This window comes from Scophthalmus maximus, chromosome 1 (assembly GCF_022379125.1).
Source record: "Scophthalmus maximus strain ysfricsl-2021 chromosome 1, ASM2237912v1, whole genome shotgun sequence".
NCBI lineage: Eukaryota > Metazoa > Chordata > Actinopteri > Pleuronectiformes > Scophthalmidae > Scophthalmus > Scophthalmus maximus.
The window spans coordinates 18,878,216-18,896,114 of record NC_061515.1 but is presented as its reverse complement, the minus strand read 5'-3'; the positions used below and the strand labels follow the sequence as shown (position 1 = coordinate 18,896,114).

The window sequence follows — 17,899 nt, the reverse complement described above, 5'->3', positions numbered from 1 at the left end:
TCTGACTTTCAAAACTTTTAAAGGGATTTGTTTTTCAGGGTCAGTAACCAGTAGTTCACCTATAGTCACCTTATTTTCTGGTTTGTAGGTTACTTGTTTTTCATACATCATTCATCGATACCCATGGGTGCACCTATTCCACAGCATAATAGTTTTATAATGAAGGCCGACTCCCCAGAGAGATAACATTTACAGTTGCCGCTGTGCTCCTCTGGGTCGTCACCACTTCCCCATAGATAACACAGTGCACAGAGGGTCACTATACTCGAGAATGAAGATGTTTTTGCTTATGCAAATGATTCTCAGACATCATTCCCTTCCAAAATTGTCACCTGGTAAAGCACATCTACGTTGACGCTATAAAGAGCAGCAGGTTGGCGTTGTGCCTCACTGGTGGTTAAAGCCATGAATCTTACACACTCTGTAAACTGCTGCGCCTTCGAGTCTCCCATCCTGGACCAGGTCTTGCCTCCAATACTGATCCTGGAGTTCATGTTTGGACTGATGGGGAACTTAATTGCCCTGTGGATGTTCATCTTTCACATGGACACATGGAAGCCCAACTCGGTGTACCTGACCCACCTGGCTGTCGCCGACTCCATTGTGCTGTTCTGCCTACCTTTCCGAGCAGACTACTACAGACGTGGAAAAAACTGGCTGTATGGTGATGTGCTGTGTCGTATCCTGCTCTTTCTGCTGGCAGCCAACCGTGCAGCGGGGATCTTCTTTCTCACTGCCGTGGCTGTTGATAGATACTTCAAGATCGTACACCCAATGAACTGGATCAATCAAATGGGCCTGGGCTATGCTCTCTGGGTCTCTCTTGCCCTCTGGGCTCTGATTTTTCTTGCGACCGGATACCTTCTAGCCAATAAGCACTTATTCCCCAGTAACAACCGCACACAATGTGAGAGTTTCAACATCTGCATGGGGTTCGGACCCCTATCTACCTGGCACAATGCCTTCTATATCATCCAGTTCTTCCTGCCCACTGTGATCGTCGCCTTCTGCACAATCAGAATCACTTGGCAGCTGAAAAGCAGGACTGTGGACAGAAAGGGGAAAATCAAACGGGCCGTTCAGTTCGTGTTGGCTGTGGCTTTGATCTTTATTACGTGTTTCTTTCCCAGCACTATATCGCGAATCGCGGTCTGGATCCTCAAGGTATGGTATAATGAGTGCAGATACTTTGAGGAGGCCAACCTGGCATTCTATACGTCCGTGTGTTTCACTTACTTCAACAGTGTCCTTAATCCTGTGGTGTATTATTTCTCGAGCCCTGCCTTCAGTGGCGCTTTTGATAAGGTACTGAATAAACTGCTAAGACGGAGTGACGACAAAGATCAGACAGAGTCTACCGACAATGACATTTCCACTGTTGATGGTAGAAGGATGTGAAAACCTGGGGCTTTTTTGTTCCCTTCTTATATCGCACAGAATTTTACCTGGTTAAGTAAAATGATAATGCACATTAAAGGCCTGGCTATTAATACGATTTCTGTTAAACCAGGTTATTATGTTATTTAAATGTTGGAAAGTGGTTTTGCTGTTGTTGTGAACAATAAAAATGACCCTCCCCATATTAATTGCAACTTAGTGCTGTATACCTTAATCTGTATAATATAAACCCTTGTGAGTGTGGTTGCAGTGTGTAATAAAGCTGATTATAATAGATCATTATTAACAGTGAATTTTAAGTGACTTATTTTTTTTAGATATTTACTGGAAAAGCTTGTAATTGATAAATCTGTTAAGAGCTATATATATGCATTTTCCTCAGTTAAGTATAAAACTTTCCTTTGTCAATCACTTTCATTTTAAACAGCAAACACTGATTTGCCAGAAGAAGAAAAAAATATTTACAGTATGAATCAGTTGAAGAGCCGGAGGGATGTTTAGATTACTTCAGTGATAATCAGTAAACTGTCAAAAAACATACAACCCATGGATCGGTTTGTGGATTTAGGATGGCAGAGAGAATATTTTGTAATACCTTATAATTTCCATTTGTCCTTTTGTGAACACATTTCAACTACCTTTTTTGTATCCTGACACATTCTGCTTTATTTTCAATAAATAAGAAAATTAGGACAACTAAAATTTCCTAGTAATTCAGTGCTATTTTCCCATTGGCTCTCTGGCACTCTCTTTTCCAACCAGATAAGACGTGTATCATTTTGCATATTAATATTTTTATTGATTTTCCAATGAAAGGTCTGACACGACGACAGAAACATCTCCACCTCGCTTCAGGGTCACACACACAATACATAATACTAGAAAAAAACAACTAAAGCACACAGTGGTGCGTCATCAATAAAATGAAAAGAAAATATATAAAGGAGCTTTTTGGACTGCTTGAATTGTAAACCAAAAAAGAAGGAGGTCCCATCTTCCAAACATACCATGTAGTACATTAAGCCTACGCTCACACAGGATGCTGTTACTACATTCTATCTGTCTATCTATCTGCCCGGTCTTTCCAATGCCTCAAAGCAATTCTGGATGTAAAGCCTCTGTCAAACCCATTGTATTAATGAAACAGAAAAGGCACTTTTTGACAAATTTGGTATTTGAGATCTGTCCTCTAATAAATATTAAACAAGAGGGAGAGCTAAAGAAACCAATAACGACTCCCATAACTAAATTAGTCAAATGAAGTGAATATCATTGAACGTTACAGCCCTGCTATTTCAAAATGTCCTCCTTCGGTCACTATTCTTCCTCTGTGGCTCAACAGGGAAATGAACGCAAAGAGATTTGTATATCATAAAAGGTTCTAACTTAGGAAAATACTCACTTTATTTGACCCGACTCGGACTGCTGATACATCACACTGTATAAGCTTTGGATCAAGGTTTTTTATTTTGTACAAAATTCACAAATGCAGTTACATAAATGAGTTTGTGTGTCAAAAAAGTGTTACAACAGAGATCAAATTCTACTGGTGATTTGACAACTCTGGTTTGAACAGTTTCAGACTGAGATCAGATGGTTTTTGTCTCATGGTTCATAATAACAATATCTGGGCTTTTCCAAAACACAAACGAATATGCTAATGAGGCTGGTGTCAGTCCACATCAGTTGCTGTTAGTTGTTTTATTGACAAACCTGAGGATCTTATGTGTAATCGGTTGCCATGCAGTTACCGTTCTGTGATATCCACTCCCAAGTCTTCCTGTCATTGTTTGCGAGGATCAACTGTTTAATGAATTTGTGTCCTGGGAATGGGTGAGGGGCCATTTACAAGTCTGTTCCCAGTGGTCGTCCATGGTGGCTACGATGAACAGGAGGAATAATTACAGCAAAGAAAATCTCAGACTAGAAAAAAAAAAATTTAAGACAGATTTGACGAACCAAATCTCAGATGCAAATCCCAAGGATATAAGTAATACCTAAATAATTCACTGGATGGCGATAATGATTCACGTGGTTGCGACTCGCCAGTGACACAAGAAGAAGAAATCTCAGCTGATGGTGACGATGTACGTGCTCATGTTTTGGTCCATGAAGGCAGCACTAGTTCCCAGGATGACGTCATGCAGTTGGGTTGGGGCTGGGAAAACATGGATCGGGAACTGGTAGAGCGATTCGGTGCACCCACCCACGACATCCCGCACTGAAAACCAGCTCGCAGAAAAAAGACCAAGTAAGCCTGCACGGAAACTTGTGTGTGTTTATTCTGCATAAATGTTGTCTCAACATGTCGTCAGCCTCCACAGCGTTAACCTCAGTTTAATGCCACTTCGCTAATCTGGAGCTAGCTAGCTTTGGTATTCCAGCAGGGACACTAAATGTGACGAGGGGTACAAAGTTAAAGCATCCACAAAGCTCCGGGAGTTAGCCGCCAGGTACCAGGTCTGCTCGCGGTTAACTGACACTGAAATGAAATGCGTAGGGTGCTGAGTGAAAGTTATCAGACCAGCTCCAGGGATGCAGTGTGTACGTGCGAAGAGAAAGAGCCCAGCCCAGACACTAACTCACGGGCCCGGTTTCATCGTCTATCTGCCAGCTGCAGCAGGGGTTTATGGTTGTTCTGTTCATGGTTGAGTGGCTGACTGTGTGAGGACTGGAGACAAAGCACCGGCAGCGCGGGTGATCCCTTAGAAGCCACAGGGTGAGGTTTGACAGCTCCGGGTGTGCTTGTTGTGTTGGTGTGGCAACACCGGTTGGGCGAGAGGAAAATGGTTCTCTTTTTACTTGATCCATTACTTGGGATTAGTAACCAACTGAGAAAAGCGGGCAACTATCTAAGTGACCCAGAAGCCACAGTTCTGCTCCACATCATCAAGATAGTAGGTGTGGTCTTGTAGAGGGCGCTCAGTGACGACATCTAGTTCATTTTTTCGTTAATATTGTCATATAACTGTCTATCATCACGTCTTCCTTTTTTTGACTGTCAGAAATTAAAACACAGAAAAACATCAAGCACATATTATTCCATCATAGATGTACAGTAAGGCTTCAACCAACAATTATTGTCTTTATCTATGCATCTACTATCAAACAATTTTCTCGAGTAATCACTTGATTGTTCAATCAATAAAATGTTAGATGATAGTGAGAAATGCCATAATTATTCCTTGAAGCCCAAGTAAAGCTATTCTGCTTTCTTTCATTGTCTGAAAACACACCAAAATGTTGAGTTTACTATCACATAAAACTGATATTTGAGATTCTGGTACCAGAGTGCAATTATAGTGAAAACACAGCAGATATTACTGAATGGATCATAAAGTTGGCCTTGACCTAGTTGCAGAAAGAGTGAATTACCAGCCTCATGAGAAAAATAGCAACCTGGTCAGGCCACTGTCCACCACCTATACAGACCAGCAGGGGGGAAAAAAATATCTGTCCTAGGTCGTTAAAATATTTTTTTACTTTAAAAATTAGTCACACTTGATTTGACGAGTGCAGTAAATGCCAATGCATGTGTATTCCTGGCTCTTGTGCAGGGACATTTCCAGAGTAACTAACATGTGCATGTGATGCTAGGTCACGTGTATTGAATGGGTGATAATTCATATCTTGGGAATAAACATTGGGATGGAACTTGTGGGAGGTGTTGGGGCCGTCCAGAGAGTTCAGAGGGTGGAGGCTTCGCTGAGCAGGGGAGCAGCTCCCACTGAGATCCTGTTGTATTTATGGACAGACAAGGTAGTCTGCTCCCTGGGAGGTCGTTATGTCTCATTGGTTTACAACATTGATTCAAAGATGATGAGGAATTTTTTTGACACACAAACTACTACTACTACTACTAATACTGACCAGCAGTAGAATAAAATGAGCCTTTAATGTCAAAGTGAAAACATATCTCAACAATCTGATGATCCAAATTTATTACAGATATGAAATACAAAATGCATCAGGACCTTTTAATATGACTCATCTAAGTCATTACTAGTGCAGCCATTTGGTTTTATAAGTCACATCCTTAGCATCAACTAATAAATCTCCTGTGATATTATTTGATTCATCATTTCAGTCACTTTCTTTAGCAATCATTGAATTTAAATTGAATCTCATCTTCTCCATGTAAGGATTTGATGCTCTTCTTTGTCATTTCTGTTAGTAGACTGAATAACTTTGGGTTTTGTAATAATCTGCAGATTAATGGATTATTGATGTAATAGTTAATTGCTGTCCTAAATTGATGAATTGTTTCCGTCATTTTTTTTAAACAAAAATTTGGTCACTTTTATTAGCATCTTAAATCCAAAGATTTGCTGATCTTCTTTGTTTTTTAACGTTGTAAATGTAACATCTTTATTTTTGTTGCATAATTCATTAACATTTATAATATCGAAATAGACTAAGGTGACCTCTTAAAATTTCTTTTTTTTTCTGGCCAGCAGTCCAAACCTGAAAAAGAAAATCACAAAATCCTCATATTCGAGAGGCAGAAACTAGTGATAAATAACTCAAATGGTTAATTGATTATAAAAGTTTTTTTGTTGATCAATTAAACGACTAAACATTTCAGCCAAAGGAGGTTTATACTGTATATGTTAGTCGTTTCTTATCAGTCCCTGCTCATGACTACATTGCCAAGAAAAAAAAAATTCTCAAAAAATGAAGCTGGATAAAAATTGACTGTGATGACTTAGGTAATTTTAAAGGTTTTTTGAGTGGTCGACAGCAATACGTAACTTAAAGTTAAAACAATACCAAATTAAGTGGCTCTTGTGTGGATGTTTTTTTTAATATTTGGATTGTCTGAGTGGACTTTCTTTTAACCTTTCAGCGCTCTTCCATCATATTGGGACAGTGTGTGGTGGTGGGGAATGCCTAGTCCTCCACCTTGATCAGGCTAGAAACCCCACATCTTCCCCCAAACAAGGCACCATGAATACATCAGGCAAGGTCAGCGGACTCAAACCCCCCAGTAAAATAGTCCGTACAACAGGGGTGGCATCAAGGACGTCTCCAGCATCTGGTAAGAACCAAGCAGTTCTTTAAACAATTTACGTTATAATATATGGGTGGCAATATGCCACAATATTTAGGATGTGGTGAGTATTTTTGTTTCAATACTAAAAGAATAAAACTCATACTGCAACAGGTTGAAACAGGAAAGGTAACTGAAAAGAAAATTTAAGAGAATATTTGTGTATATTAAATTAATGTGACTATAAGTGTTATATGTTGTGCTATTTGCGCCAAAGCAGGGCATCAAGTGGTGGCAAAAACAATTTATTTAACCCGGAGAGAACCCACACATACACGAGGTCAACATGCAAACTCCACACAGAAAGGCCCTGGTTAAACCGGGATTCGAACCCAGAACCTTCTTGCTGTGAGGCGAAAGTGCTACGCCACCGTGCAGCCCGTATATCACAACATATACAATATATATATAATATATGGTTGTTTTTTTTACAAACACACTTGATCACTCTTAAGCTAGTTATTATAATTTCTTAGCTCAAACCGGTTAATTAGCAATACTTTTTGAATAACAACCAAACAGTTCCTGTTGCATCAACTATGGAAAACTGTTAAAATGCTGAAAGTTTACATCTTATGTATTGTCACATAATTTAAATTAAATTAATTCTTTCATAATTTATATATTTGATAATTTAAACCGTGTTTTTTATATACATGACTGTGCAGGTTATTTAAGTTGTAAACACACATTGCTGATATAAGTAAATTGTGTATTTGTTTGAGACTGTTTTAAGTAGTGGATGGTATTTAATGTATTTCTGTAGCAGAGTATTGAAAAAATCAAGAATCAAGAGGTGACATTGAACACACATGATTGTAATCTTATCAACCTTTTTGTTGATTTCATTTTTTTAATATAATTATGCAGATTTTAGACATAATTTGATACTGTTCTCTTCCAGCTGTTTTGCATTAAACTACACATTTAAATGCCAATGTGTTTGAGAAATTCGGCATCTTTGTTTAGTATTAAATTGGTTTTGAAAAATCTTCCATTTTGAACTTAAATAATAAACTATCATTTGAGAGGATGCTACGAACTGTCTAATGGTTAAAACTACCAAACTCACAATGTTGCGGAGAATAGGCGAATAAAACAAAATTGTGATTGCAGGTACTCCAATGCCAGTTCCTCCTGAGAAGTCCCCTGGAAGTGTGACCCTCCCAACCCCGGATGGAAGTGCTGACTTTCAGGTTGGGGAGAGGGTCTGGGTCAATGCCAACAAGCCCGGCTGCGTGCAGTTCATTGGGGGCACACAGTTCGCACCTGGGCAGTGGGCAGGTATTGTGCTGGACGAGCCGATTGGGAAGAACGACGGGTCGGTGGCAGGGGTCCGGTACTTCCAGTGTGAGGATGGGAGAGGGATTTTCACGCGGCCTTCTAAGCTATCCAGGACGGACTTGCCAGAGAAGGAGGCAAACGGGGGCCATGCCATCCCAGCACAAGGAGCCACTGCAACAAGAGAGTCACCTGTTGGCTGTACCTCAACCGGTAACATCTCGCAAATTTATTGGTGAAATTACAAAAAACACAGATACTTTTGTTGTTCTTCAGTTAAGTAAAAGCAGTTTACGTCTCTACTTGTTTGATTTGTGCTTAATTAATTATGTCACATCAATGCACTGAAAACTGTTTCCTTTGTTCAGCTCAGGGAACTGGCATAAAGACGAGTGGTTTGCTTAACCGAATGTCCAGCGACTCTGTATCAAACCTGTCAGACACAGAATCCATGAAGAAGAACAGAAGGGAGCTGAGGCTGGGAGACCGCGTGCTGGTAAACCCATCTTAACAGTTAGTTTCTGAGCAAAAAGTCAGTAATCATTCAGAATGAATATTTCTATTGTCTTAAAGTCTTTTAGCTTCTTGCAACGGCAATTTTTTTCTGTAATATTTCCTCATACGAGTGCTCCATGTCAGATACAGCAAATTCTGTTCACTGCACAAATGTGTTGTAAATTGCTTGATTCATCTTGGTGAATGTGATCCTTTCACAAGAGATGCATGTGCAATTTGATCATTAGCATAATGTGAACTTAAAACAAGTTATTAAACCATTTCTGCTCCAATTGCAGGCCAGTTTCTCTCACAGTGTTTAGGAGATTTAAGTTTTATGATGTCAATAGTTCTAATCTGGACCTAAAATGTCCTTACAGCTCAAGGTGGCAAGTCATCAGAGCAGGATCATACTGTGACAGAAGTAAAGTAAATATACATCTACAATACCAGCTGCACCAGGGTATTGATTAGCACACCTGACTTCAATAGTCTAATCAGTCCCCTGGTTAAAACGCCTTGAGAAGCTTCCACAGGGGGAGAGAGACAAAGGAGAGAGACAAAGGAGAACATGTTTGACAGAAACCGACAGAGTCGCACATAGTTTAAGTTGGTTGTATGTTTTGTTTTTCCAGTAATAAAAGAGTTACCGGTGAATATCTGTTGTTCTGGTGTGTCTTGGGTGACCCGAGGTGGCAAGGATGGTTGTCACATATGCACTGGGGGTAAATGTAGATGTCCAATAGGAAGCAGTGTCTTTTTATCAAATCACAATGTAAAGAAAATGTAAAAGAAATAATGAATCGGCATCACCATGGCAACAATGTAAACAGTCCACCACATTTGCAATACGGATTTGAATTTGTTTTTTCTCGGGTTCTCATCCGCTTCTGTTTTGTAAATATAAGGAGTTTGTTCATTGAGATGAGGAGTACCGGTGACATTATACCACTACAGAAGAAGAAGAATTGGAAGCTGAAATGCAGGAAAACCCTGAATGTATTAACGTGATGAAAGCTCAGTGACGGACAGAAGGAGCGTTTCAGTCTCCTCATTGGTCCACAAAAGATTCAGCTTTGCTGTGACATTTAAGTCATTGGGCCTCATGCAAGAAGTGTTCGTACGCACAAATTTGTTCTTAAACTGGATGTACGAGTGATTTAGGAGAACTCCCGCAGTCATCTTTTTTTTTCGTATCTTATAATTTCTTTCAAATACGCACATAATTGACGAGTGGTCAAGACTTGTCGTAGGAGTCATGTGATTTAGTCTGCTGTTGATCTAACCACGTTTTTCTACTTATGAGTTGTTTTTAATAATTTTGAAGCAATTATGCATATTTAAATTAAATTAAATGGAGAAATTTAGGATTAGAATACGAACATGTTCTTCATGAGGCCCATTGGATCTCTGTACGTCATTATTTATTCACCGAATCTGTTTCTAACTACAGTAACCTTTTAACGATACACCAACTTTTCCACTACCCAAAAATAAAAACTTTTTTTTACGATATTTCAACCTGATTGAAATTTTCAGGTTATCCGCTCGTGTTTTTTGAATGCGCAAATTGAAAATGTGCAAGAGAAAATAGAGAATAAATAGAGAAAATGTGAAAGAGAAAATAGCCCAGCGTATCAGCCAATCAGCTCGTCTTACAGGTTTTAAGTAGAACAAAAACAATTATGCTAAGCCAAACATTATTTATTTATTTATTTTTTAATGTGCAGGTGGGTGGTACCAAGGCAGGAGTTGTGCGGTTTCTGGGAGAGACAGACTTTGCCAAGGGAGACTGGTGTGGAGTGGAACTAGACGAACCACTTGGCAAAAACGATGGAGCTGTAGCAGGGACCAGGTAAAGAGCATTGACAGAGGACAAATATATGATATCTGTTTTAACGGAATTATACAATAACCTGTAACGCAAATGTTCCTGCATCAACAGCTGTTATTGTATCTGTCTTCGGCCTCTGACTGTGCCATTGAACCTGTTTGTCCTCAGATATTTTCAGTGCATGCCGAGGTTTGGCCTGTTTGCCCCGGTCCACAAGGTGACGCGCATTGGCTTCCCCTGCACGACACCTTCAAAGGTGAAGAGCTCGCGGAGGAGGTCCACCCTCCTCGGGAGGAGCCCCAGTCCCTCCTCCATCAGCTCGCTCAGCTCCGCCACCTCCTCCATCAGCGGCAAGCCCAGCCGAGCAGGACTGGTAAGACACACTCTGTGTTGTTGGCTTTGTGCTGACTGGTGAAGCAACTCATTCCAAAACTTCACTGAGTCAAAGCTGAAAATTTCTCTCCAAATTTAAAAAAATGTTTGGCTTATTTCTTGAACCAAATTTGAGTTTCCCTTTTTTCCAGAAGTTTACATCTGCTGAATGATTTTACACACACAAATCATACTACTATTATGTAATGGAATATTGGCATGCATAGCTGAAATTATGCCACAATTATCCAAATCATCAACTGAGTTATATTTTATGTCAAACATTTAATGAATAAAAATATCTGGTAACCTTTTACTGAAAACATACACATTTAATTTGTTTCCTCATAATTTCTGCTCATCTAAAAGAAAGCATAATTTGAACATGCATGACATTTTTTATGCACCCACAGCAGTGTTACAGTGAGGGAAAGGCCATAGTGTCTTGGTTAAATGTTGACAAAGTGACTTGAAACACAAGACTGAGAAGAGTTTATTCAGCTGAAACCAAAATCTGTGTTTCAGTAACTTTAACTACAAGTGGGTGGGAATTCTGCTAAAATACAAAAGGACAATATTTTAAATGTTGCCAGTGAACTAAAGACGGATGGATATTCATATTTCCTTCACAATGTTTAAGGCAAAACAAATAAGTAGTAGATTATTGTAGTTTGTTGAACACAGGGCTGCTCACTTGGGGCTTGATTGTGTTTGGTGCTCTGCATTGGTTTATCTAAGCAAAATGGTCTGTTTTGAATGAAGATCATTCTTAATGAATGATTATTGTTTGATGAATACTTATTATTTCAAAGATATGTGTTTTACTCATGTTAAATCTGACTTTGTTGTGTGTGTGGTTACCTTGACCACACTGTCCTATTCCCTATCTCGTCACCTGCAGGGATCTCAGAGACAGTTTATACACTAGCAATATAAAATTCACTGGAAAACATTTGCACATTTAACAGTATGTTGTGTAAGTCTAAGTATACTGTGATTTTGCCAGCTCACGGAGACATCTGCTCGGTATGCTCGGAAGATTTCCGGCACAACTGCGCTGCACGAGGCTCTGAAGGAGAAGCAGCAGCACATTGAACAGCTGCTGGCAGAGAGAGACCTGGAGAGAGGTGAGGTCGCGAAGGCAACCAGCCACGCAGGGGAGGTGCAGCTGGAGCTGTCTCAGCTGAGGAGAGGGCGGGATCAGGTAAGATTCATGTGTGTCCTGTGGTTTTAACCCACACTTATTTATGTTTGTTCCACGCAATTCAATCAGAAGAATTTCTTAAATCTGAATGACTTTGGAGTCAGCAAACATGACTCGGGATGACGATGTTGCTCCTTGTCTCCTGGATGTGTGATGAAGCAGCTGTTGTTAAACATAACCGTAACCATAACTGTACATACTTGTATGTGTGTGTTGTGTGTTTTTGGGTTAGTATGCCGTGGAGATGGAGGCAAAGCTTGATCAGCTGCGTTTGCTGGTGGAAGCAGCAGATCGAGACAAAGTGGAGCTGCTCAACCAGCTGGAGGAGGAGAAAAGGTAAGGTGGTTCAACTTAACCTACAGCCTGCACATGATACTGTATATGGATACTAATGTCAGGGGTGAGAGCAGACACAGCAGACGGTCATGACAGTTTTCAGTTAACTAAGGCTTAAATGTTAAAATGTAATTTTCTCACAAACTTAAAAATCTGTTTTCGTGCATCTTAAAGATCCAGAGGTCTGATCGTAAGAGGTGGAGTGTACAAAGGTAGTGATGATAATACCTTACCTGAATCAATATGCAATTCAGAATTTATTTTTAACACCACTCCTCTTTTTGCTTTCATCATGTTACACATAGCAACAATAATGCTGGTTGATTTTATTTGCAATCACTTCACATACATCTTCATTGGGTTCACTTGCCAATGTTGTTCTACTGTAAGTTATCTCTCTGTTTTTTCTCTGATGTACACCAGCAGCAGAATATCTTTCTTGCTCAATATTTATTAATGGTTAAAAAAAAATTGAATAACAATATATCCGCTAATAGTAATAGTTGTAACAATTGACTCAGCTGATATCCTCAGTGATATATAATATTATATAAATATTATATTAGTAGTACCATTATATGTATCTGCACCAGCGTGTAATATGTACAATAGAGATGCTACTTTAGAGTTTGACTATCGTCCCTGATTGACAGAAAAGTGGAGGATCTGCAGTTTCGTGTGGAAGAGGTTTGCATCACCAAAGGAGACCTTGAGGTATCTGTCTGAATGTCTGTCTGCCTGACTGTCTGTCTGTCTGTCTGCCTCACTGACTGACTGACTGACTGACTAACTGACTGTATGTATGTATGTATGTATGTATGTATGTATGTGTGACTGCCTGTCTGTCTGTCTGTCCTATTTTCTAGTAATTATTTTTACTTTTACACCTATTTACTTCCTCTTTCCTTCTATGTATTGTTAATCATTTTCCCTCAGGGGATCAGAAAAGTTTTGGTTATGATTATCAGGCTGACGCTTTTAAATTAACGTCCTGACAAACAAGGTGACGAGTTGATTAACATATTTTACATTACCTCATCCATTTAGTTAGTATTAAAACAAGCCCTCCTTTGCACTATTTTCATAACTCTTTTGCTTTTAATAACTCTGTTCTCATTTTGCTAAGCACATTAAGTGAATTCAAAATGCTAAAAAAGAGGTCACTGATTTACATTACTGCTCATGTTTCCTCTAAAAAAACAACAAGATCTGACGATTGAATCAATCATCAATCAAGTATTTTCCTTTTCCTGTACTCTTTGACTCATTCATTTGCTTTCTTGTTCTCCTTTTATTTATTCATTCACGCTTTACTCACTTACCCTCCCTCTCAGATTTTCTACCCTCCCTCTCAGATTTTCTACCCATCTGTAGCACTCGCATTACCATCCTCTCATCAACTTTTCATCCGCACGCCTGTTCTTGAAAGCTGTTTTTGCCTCGCCTCGCCTTCCGTCACATTCTTTAATTTCCCTCTCCCTCATCTGCATCTTTGTCACTCTTGGAAGGAAATACTGCCTGAGTTAGTTTCCTTCAGGTGCTGGAAATACAAGCAAATGAGTGCCAGTGGGAGAGAAATAAAACATTTCTCAGGAAGTTAAAAATCAGAATTAGATGATCAAAAGAGTTGATTCCTGATGTTCCTCAGAGAAGATTAAATAAATTATCTTCACTTTTTCAACTGACGAAAATGAAAAGCTGGAAAACCATCAGTGCTTTCTTACCAACTGACTGCTCTTCTCTTTACAGTCGTGTCCTGTTTCTCTTTGTGGCACAAGGCTGGCATGTCAACGTTGCATTGGTTTGTTCTCTTCCTGCTCTCTCTGACTAACAGACGCAGACCAGGCTGGAGCATGCCCACATAAAGGAGCTTGAGCAGAGCCTGCTCTTTGAAAAGACCAAAGCTGAGAAACTCCAGAGGGATTTAGAGGACACTAGGGTAATGCTGGCAGGCCCGGTCACACCACAGGGCTGAGCGATGTGCTTTTGATTTACAGAATATTTTGAAGGAACCACAAACTGCAAACATTATGTAATTGTCCTATTTATCACAAGTTGCTTCCCATGTAGCCGAGTCCGGACTAGCTCTGGCACTCTCTCATCAGCCTCATGCTTTTCTAATAACCCAAGTCCACAATTCTGAACATTATGCATGTGTGCATGAAAGTCCCTTTACAGGACAGATTGTGCAAATGCCTGTGCTTTGAACATTGTTGGTCTGAAAGGAGAAGGCTAGCATTGTGCTGCATTTTCCCTCTTCAGCCAATCCCATGAAAAGACCAACAATGGGTTACTTCTTTCTTTCTAAGTTCCAACTTTGCTGCCTCTTCTGTTCTACTCAGAACCAAACCCATAGGTTCCACCAAAGATGTAAAAACACCTTACAAATATATAGTTTTAATCAGAACAAGTCTTGGTAATTCCCTAAAACAGCCTTTAATGCTTTAGTTTTATTTATTTTTAGAATGTGTCACTCAAACAGGAAGAAATAGTGCATTTATTGGGGACTATTTTCAGCTGTGGATTAATCCACATTCAGTGCTCTCGTGAGTATTTGGTGCAGCAGGACAGTGTTTGTGTGGAGATCAGTCAAGATAACCTATAGTGCGTGTAGGAAGATGTTACCCAGTGAATACATACATAGTTTTCTTCAAATTTAGAAGAAAGCAGGAAACGTTAACCTTTATTGTGTTTACTCACATATCCACTTAACCTATAACTTAATGACTAATTCAAAATGTTGATACACTGTCAGGTTAGGATGGCTTAACCATTGACCTTTTTTGGAATTTGTCTTATTAAATGCATTCCTATGTATTTCTGACTATGACTTCTCCCTGGTAAACCAGGAAAGATGAGTTAATGGTTGTAGATCATTTTTATATTTTATTCAGAAATGTGATAAATATTAAAGCTGAAAATTCCAGTTGATTAGATTTGCCAAATGACCACCAATAATTTTGATATTGGAATAAAATAAATGTGTTTATTAATATTAATAAATGGGGCTGCACGGTGGTGTAGTGGTTAGCACCTCACAGCAAGAAGGTTCTGGGTTCGAATCCCGGTTCAACCAGGGCCTTTCTGTGTGGAGTTTGCATGTTCTCCCAGTGTATGCGTGGGTTCTCCGGCTTCCTCCCACAGTCACAAGACATGCAGAATGGGGTTAGGTTCATTGGAGACTCTAAATTGACCGTAGGTGTGAATGTGAGAGTGAATGGTTGTCCGTCTCCCTAGGCTGGTGACCTGTCCAGGGTGTACCCCGCCTCTCGCCCAATGTTAGCTGGGATTGGCTCCAGCGACCCCCCGCGACCCTTAAATGGATAAAGCGGTAGACGATGAATGAATGAATGAATATTGATAAATGCCAAACTATGGCTTGTTCTCGTTTCTTTTTTTCTTCTTTTCTTTCTTGTAAATTACAACAAAATGATTAAGCCGGGAAAAAATTATAATGAAGATAATATTAGTTGCAGCCCTATAATTTTCACATTTTAAATGATTTTATATTATCCTTTTGTAACTTAACCAATTTGAGGTGAACCAAACACCACTGCTGCTGACAACTATTAATTTAACTGTTATATATTTAAATAAGTACAGAGCACAATAATCAGGTTGAAGCATTTGCTTCACACTATATATCCCAGGTGTCTTCTCCTATGTCAGCTCCTCCTGTTTCGCCCTCATGCCTCCTCTCTGCTTTTGCTGCTGTAGGTGGCCACTGTGTCTGAGCGCTCCAGGATCATGGAGCTTGAGAGGGAGGTGGCAGGTCTCCAGCTCAGGCTCCGGGCGTCCCAGCAGAAGGAGGATGCTGCGTCTCTGTCTCAGCAACAGATTAGCAGCCTCAAGGCCCAGGCACAGTCTCAAGAGAAAAGGGTTTGTGGGAAAACCTCAGAAAATAGGCATATGTCTTTGTAATGTGTACTTTAAGCTAACGTGGCAATGCATTATTTATGGCTCTACTCAGATGTACATGTCTGCATTGTATGTGCTACACTGTGTCCTCAACAGATCAGTGAGCTGAGTGTTGACCTGGAGAGCAAACAGAAAGAGCTTCAGTCTGTGCTGCAAGATAAAAGTTCTCTGGATCAGCAGCTGAACAGCCTGGTAAGAAAGGAAGAAACTAATACAAACAGTATATAATTAATCACCACAGAGGCCGAACAGTCCACTGAAATTCATTCGAGGCGCACCAAATTGCACACACACATAGATATCAGTCCCCTAAATATGCCTAATTATTTTCATGAAGATCCCTGAATTATTCCCTGGAAATGTCAAAAACACCAAATCTCACAATGTTAAAGAAAGTTAAAGAAATCCTTGACCCCCCCCCCAATATTCTTTCTTGTCCCATGTACCATCTTTCCACCAAGTTTCATGGATATCCATTTAGTGATTTTTGCGTAATCCTGCTGAAAAAAACAACTAACAAACAATCGGACAGGGGGGAAAGCATAAACTTCCTTGGTGGAGGTAACAAACAAAGAAAGAAAAAGTAACAAAAAAGAGTTGCAAATATGTATGTATATGTAAAATGTATCTGTATCTACAGTGCCCAAACAGTACATTTAGTATAACATCAAAATAAAAAACATTCACTGCTCAGTTGCATTCGAGTTGATTTGCTTTCTCTGATAATCAATAGAGGACAATGCCCTGTTCACTTTCATGTGAAGAGCTGTCTCCCTTCGTCAAACCTGTGAGGCTGCATTCAGACAGATGCGGTCTCATTCATTAAATATGGTCAGGCTTTTGGAACAACAGGTGATGCCAGTGGGGTTGGGGGGTATATAAAACAACAAGCACATTTCCACAAATAAGTGCATCATGTCTGTTGCTGGAGATCTGCCCAGGCTTTGTTTTTTTGCACTGGGAGGTGTTTTGCTCGTGGGCATCGTGAAGAGTTATTTCCTCCACAGAGTTTGCATTTTTTCTGCACCCGTTCATTATTGCCCGGTTAGCTCAAGGTAAAAGAATGTGACTTTGTAAGTGATTAGCTCGTAGTCAAGCTGATGTTTCTCCATTTCAGAGAGAGAGGCTTGAGGTCGCCGAGGAAGAGAACAGGAGGACAGCGAAGACCATGCAAGGTAAACATATATGATGCATCCCGACTGCCTTTATGCTCATTCGATTTTTAGATAGTTTCATGATGGTTATTACAGTTGACGACCTTCTGCTTTTTATCAGAGTTGGAGCAGAGGGTGGAACAGTCGAAGAAAGGCTATCACACCATGAAAGAGGAGAGCCAGTGCAGAGAGAAGGAGCTGAAAGCCCAGCTGACACAGGTAGGTTCACACACGTCCAGGAAAATCACTTCGTACTGTACTTTGAAATAAAAAATTGTGTAAAATGCATTGTCTAAAATTCAACCAGGGGTTTCCAGCACTTTTGGCCTGTGACCACTTACAAGAAAGCAGCCAATGTCAATGTTTCAGAGCTCATGTGTTGTTAGCAGTCCCAGCAAAGACACACTCCCCTGTAGACTTTGAAGATGGTTTCATTTAAATAACTGATTCAGGCCCAAAGAGAGAAAATTACCCAATATATCATGGAGAAGATGAAAGAAAATAACTCAATTAATATATAGATTTTTTTCTTATTCCTTGTCCTAATAATCATCTCACAATCCCTCAGATTTATCTCGTGAAACCACGGAACAAAACTTCATAACTGTATAATAAGTAGTTAAAACCAGCTCCACCTCGAGCAGCTACCACAATGAATTGCTGCAGAAGCACTAACGGGTCCTTATCAATAATCCAAAACCGTTTTTATAATAATATTTTATTGCAGAATGACTACCTCTGCTTTACTATTTAAATACATTTTGCTGATGATACATACTTCATGTACATCTACATCTTAGGTAAATGCATAGTGTACCTGAGATGTACATTTTACATTTACCGAAGTCAAATTTTGA

The 17,899-nt window shown here is 39.7% G+C and overlaps 2 protein-coding genes across 3 annotated transcripts in view; both read left to right on the top strand.

Annotated features, from left to right (window-relative positions):
• The first annotated feature begins 104 nt into the window (after positions 1 to 104).
• LOC118310737 (hydroxycarboxylic acid receptor 3-like) lies at positions 105 to 2,077 on the top strand. The gene has a single exon (XM_035633968.2). It carries the CDS (start codon positions 406 to 408, stop codon positions 1,396 to 1,398), a length of 993 nt encoding a protein of 330 aa, XP_035489861.1. The 5' UTR covers positions 105 to 405; the 3' UTR covers positions 1,399 to 2,077.
• Positions 2,078 to 3,474: 1,397 nt separating this feature from the next.
• Positions 3,475 to 17,899, top strand: part of clip1b (CAP-GLY domain containing linker protein 1b) — a 35,157-nt gene continuing 20,732 nt past the window's right edge. Inside the window, exons 1-14 of one of the 2 annotated variants that reach the window (XM_035632697.2) lie at positions 3,475 to 3,649; positions 6,245 to 6,436; positions 7,565 to 7,942; positions 8,098 to 8,225; positions 9,955 to 10,079; positions 10,227 to 10,431; positions 11,437 to 11,634; positions 11,867 to 11,970; positions 12,624 to 12,684; positions 13,805 to 13,909; positions 15,688 to 15,849; positions 15,985 to 16,080; positions 17,006 to 17,063; positions 17,164 to 17,261. In XM_035632697.2, coding sequence (XP_035488590.1) covers positions 6,346 to 6,436; positions 7,565 to 7,942; positions 8,098 to 8,225; positions 9,955 to 10,079; positions 10,227 to 10,431; positions 11,437 to 11,634; positions 11,867 to 11,970; positions 12,624 to 12,684; positions 13,805 to 13,909; positions 15,688 to 15,849; positions 15,985 to 16,080; positions 17,006 to 17,063; positions 17,164 to 17,261 — 1,809 coding nt within the window. In that variant the 5' untranslated portion in view covers positions 3,475 to 3,649; positions 6,245 to 6,345. The remainder of the gene's footprint in view (positions 3,650 to 6,244; positions 6,437 to 7,564; positions 7,943 to 8,097; positions 8,226 to 9,954; positions 10,080 to 10,226; positions 10,432 to 11,436; positions 11,635 to 11,866; positions 11,971 to 12,623; positions 12,685 to 13,804; positions 13,910 to 15,687; positions 15,850 to 15,984; positions 16,081 to 17,005; positions 17,064 to 17,163; positions 17,262 to 17,899) is intronic. The other variant, XM_035632704.2, reaches the window with a different exon arrangement.

Excerpts from the sequence above, each read along its gene's own strand:
- LOC118310737 (XM_035633968.2), top strand. The coding sequence starts at position 406 with ATGAATCTTACACACTCTGTAAACTGCTGCGCCTTCGAGTCTCCCATC.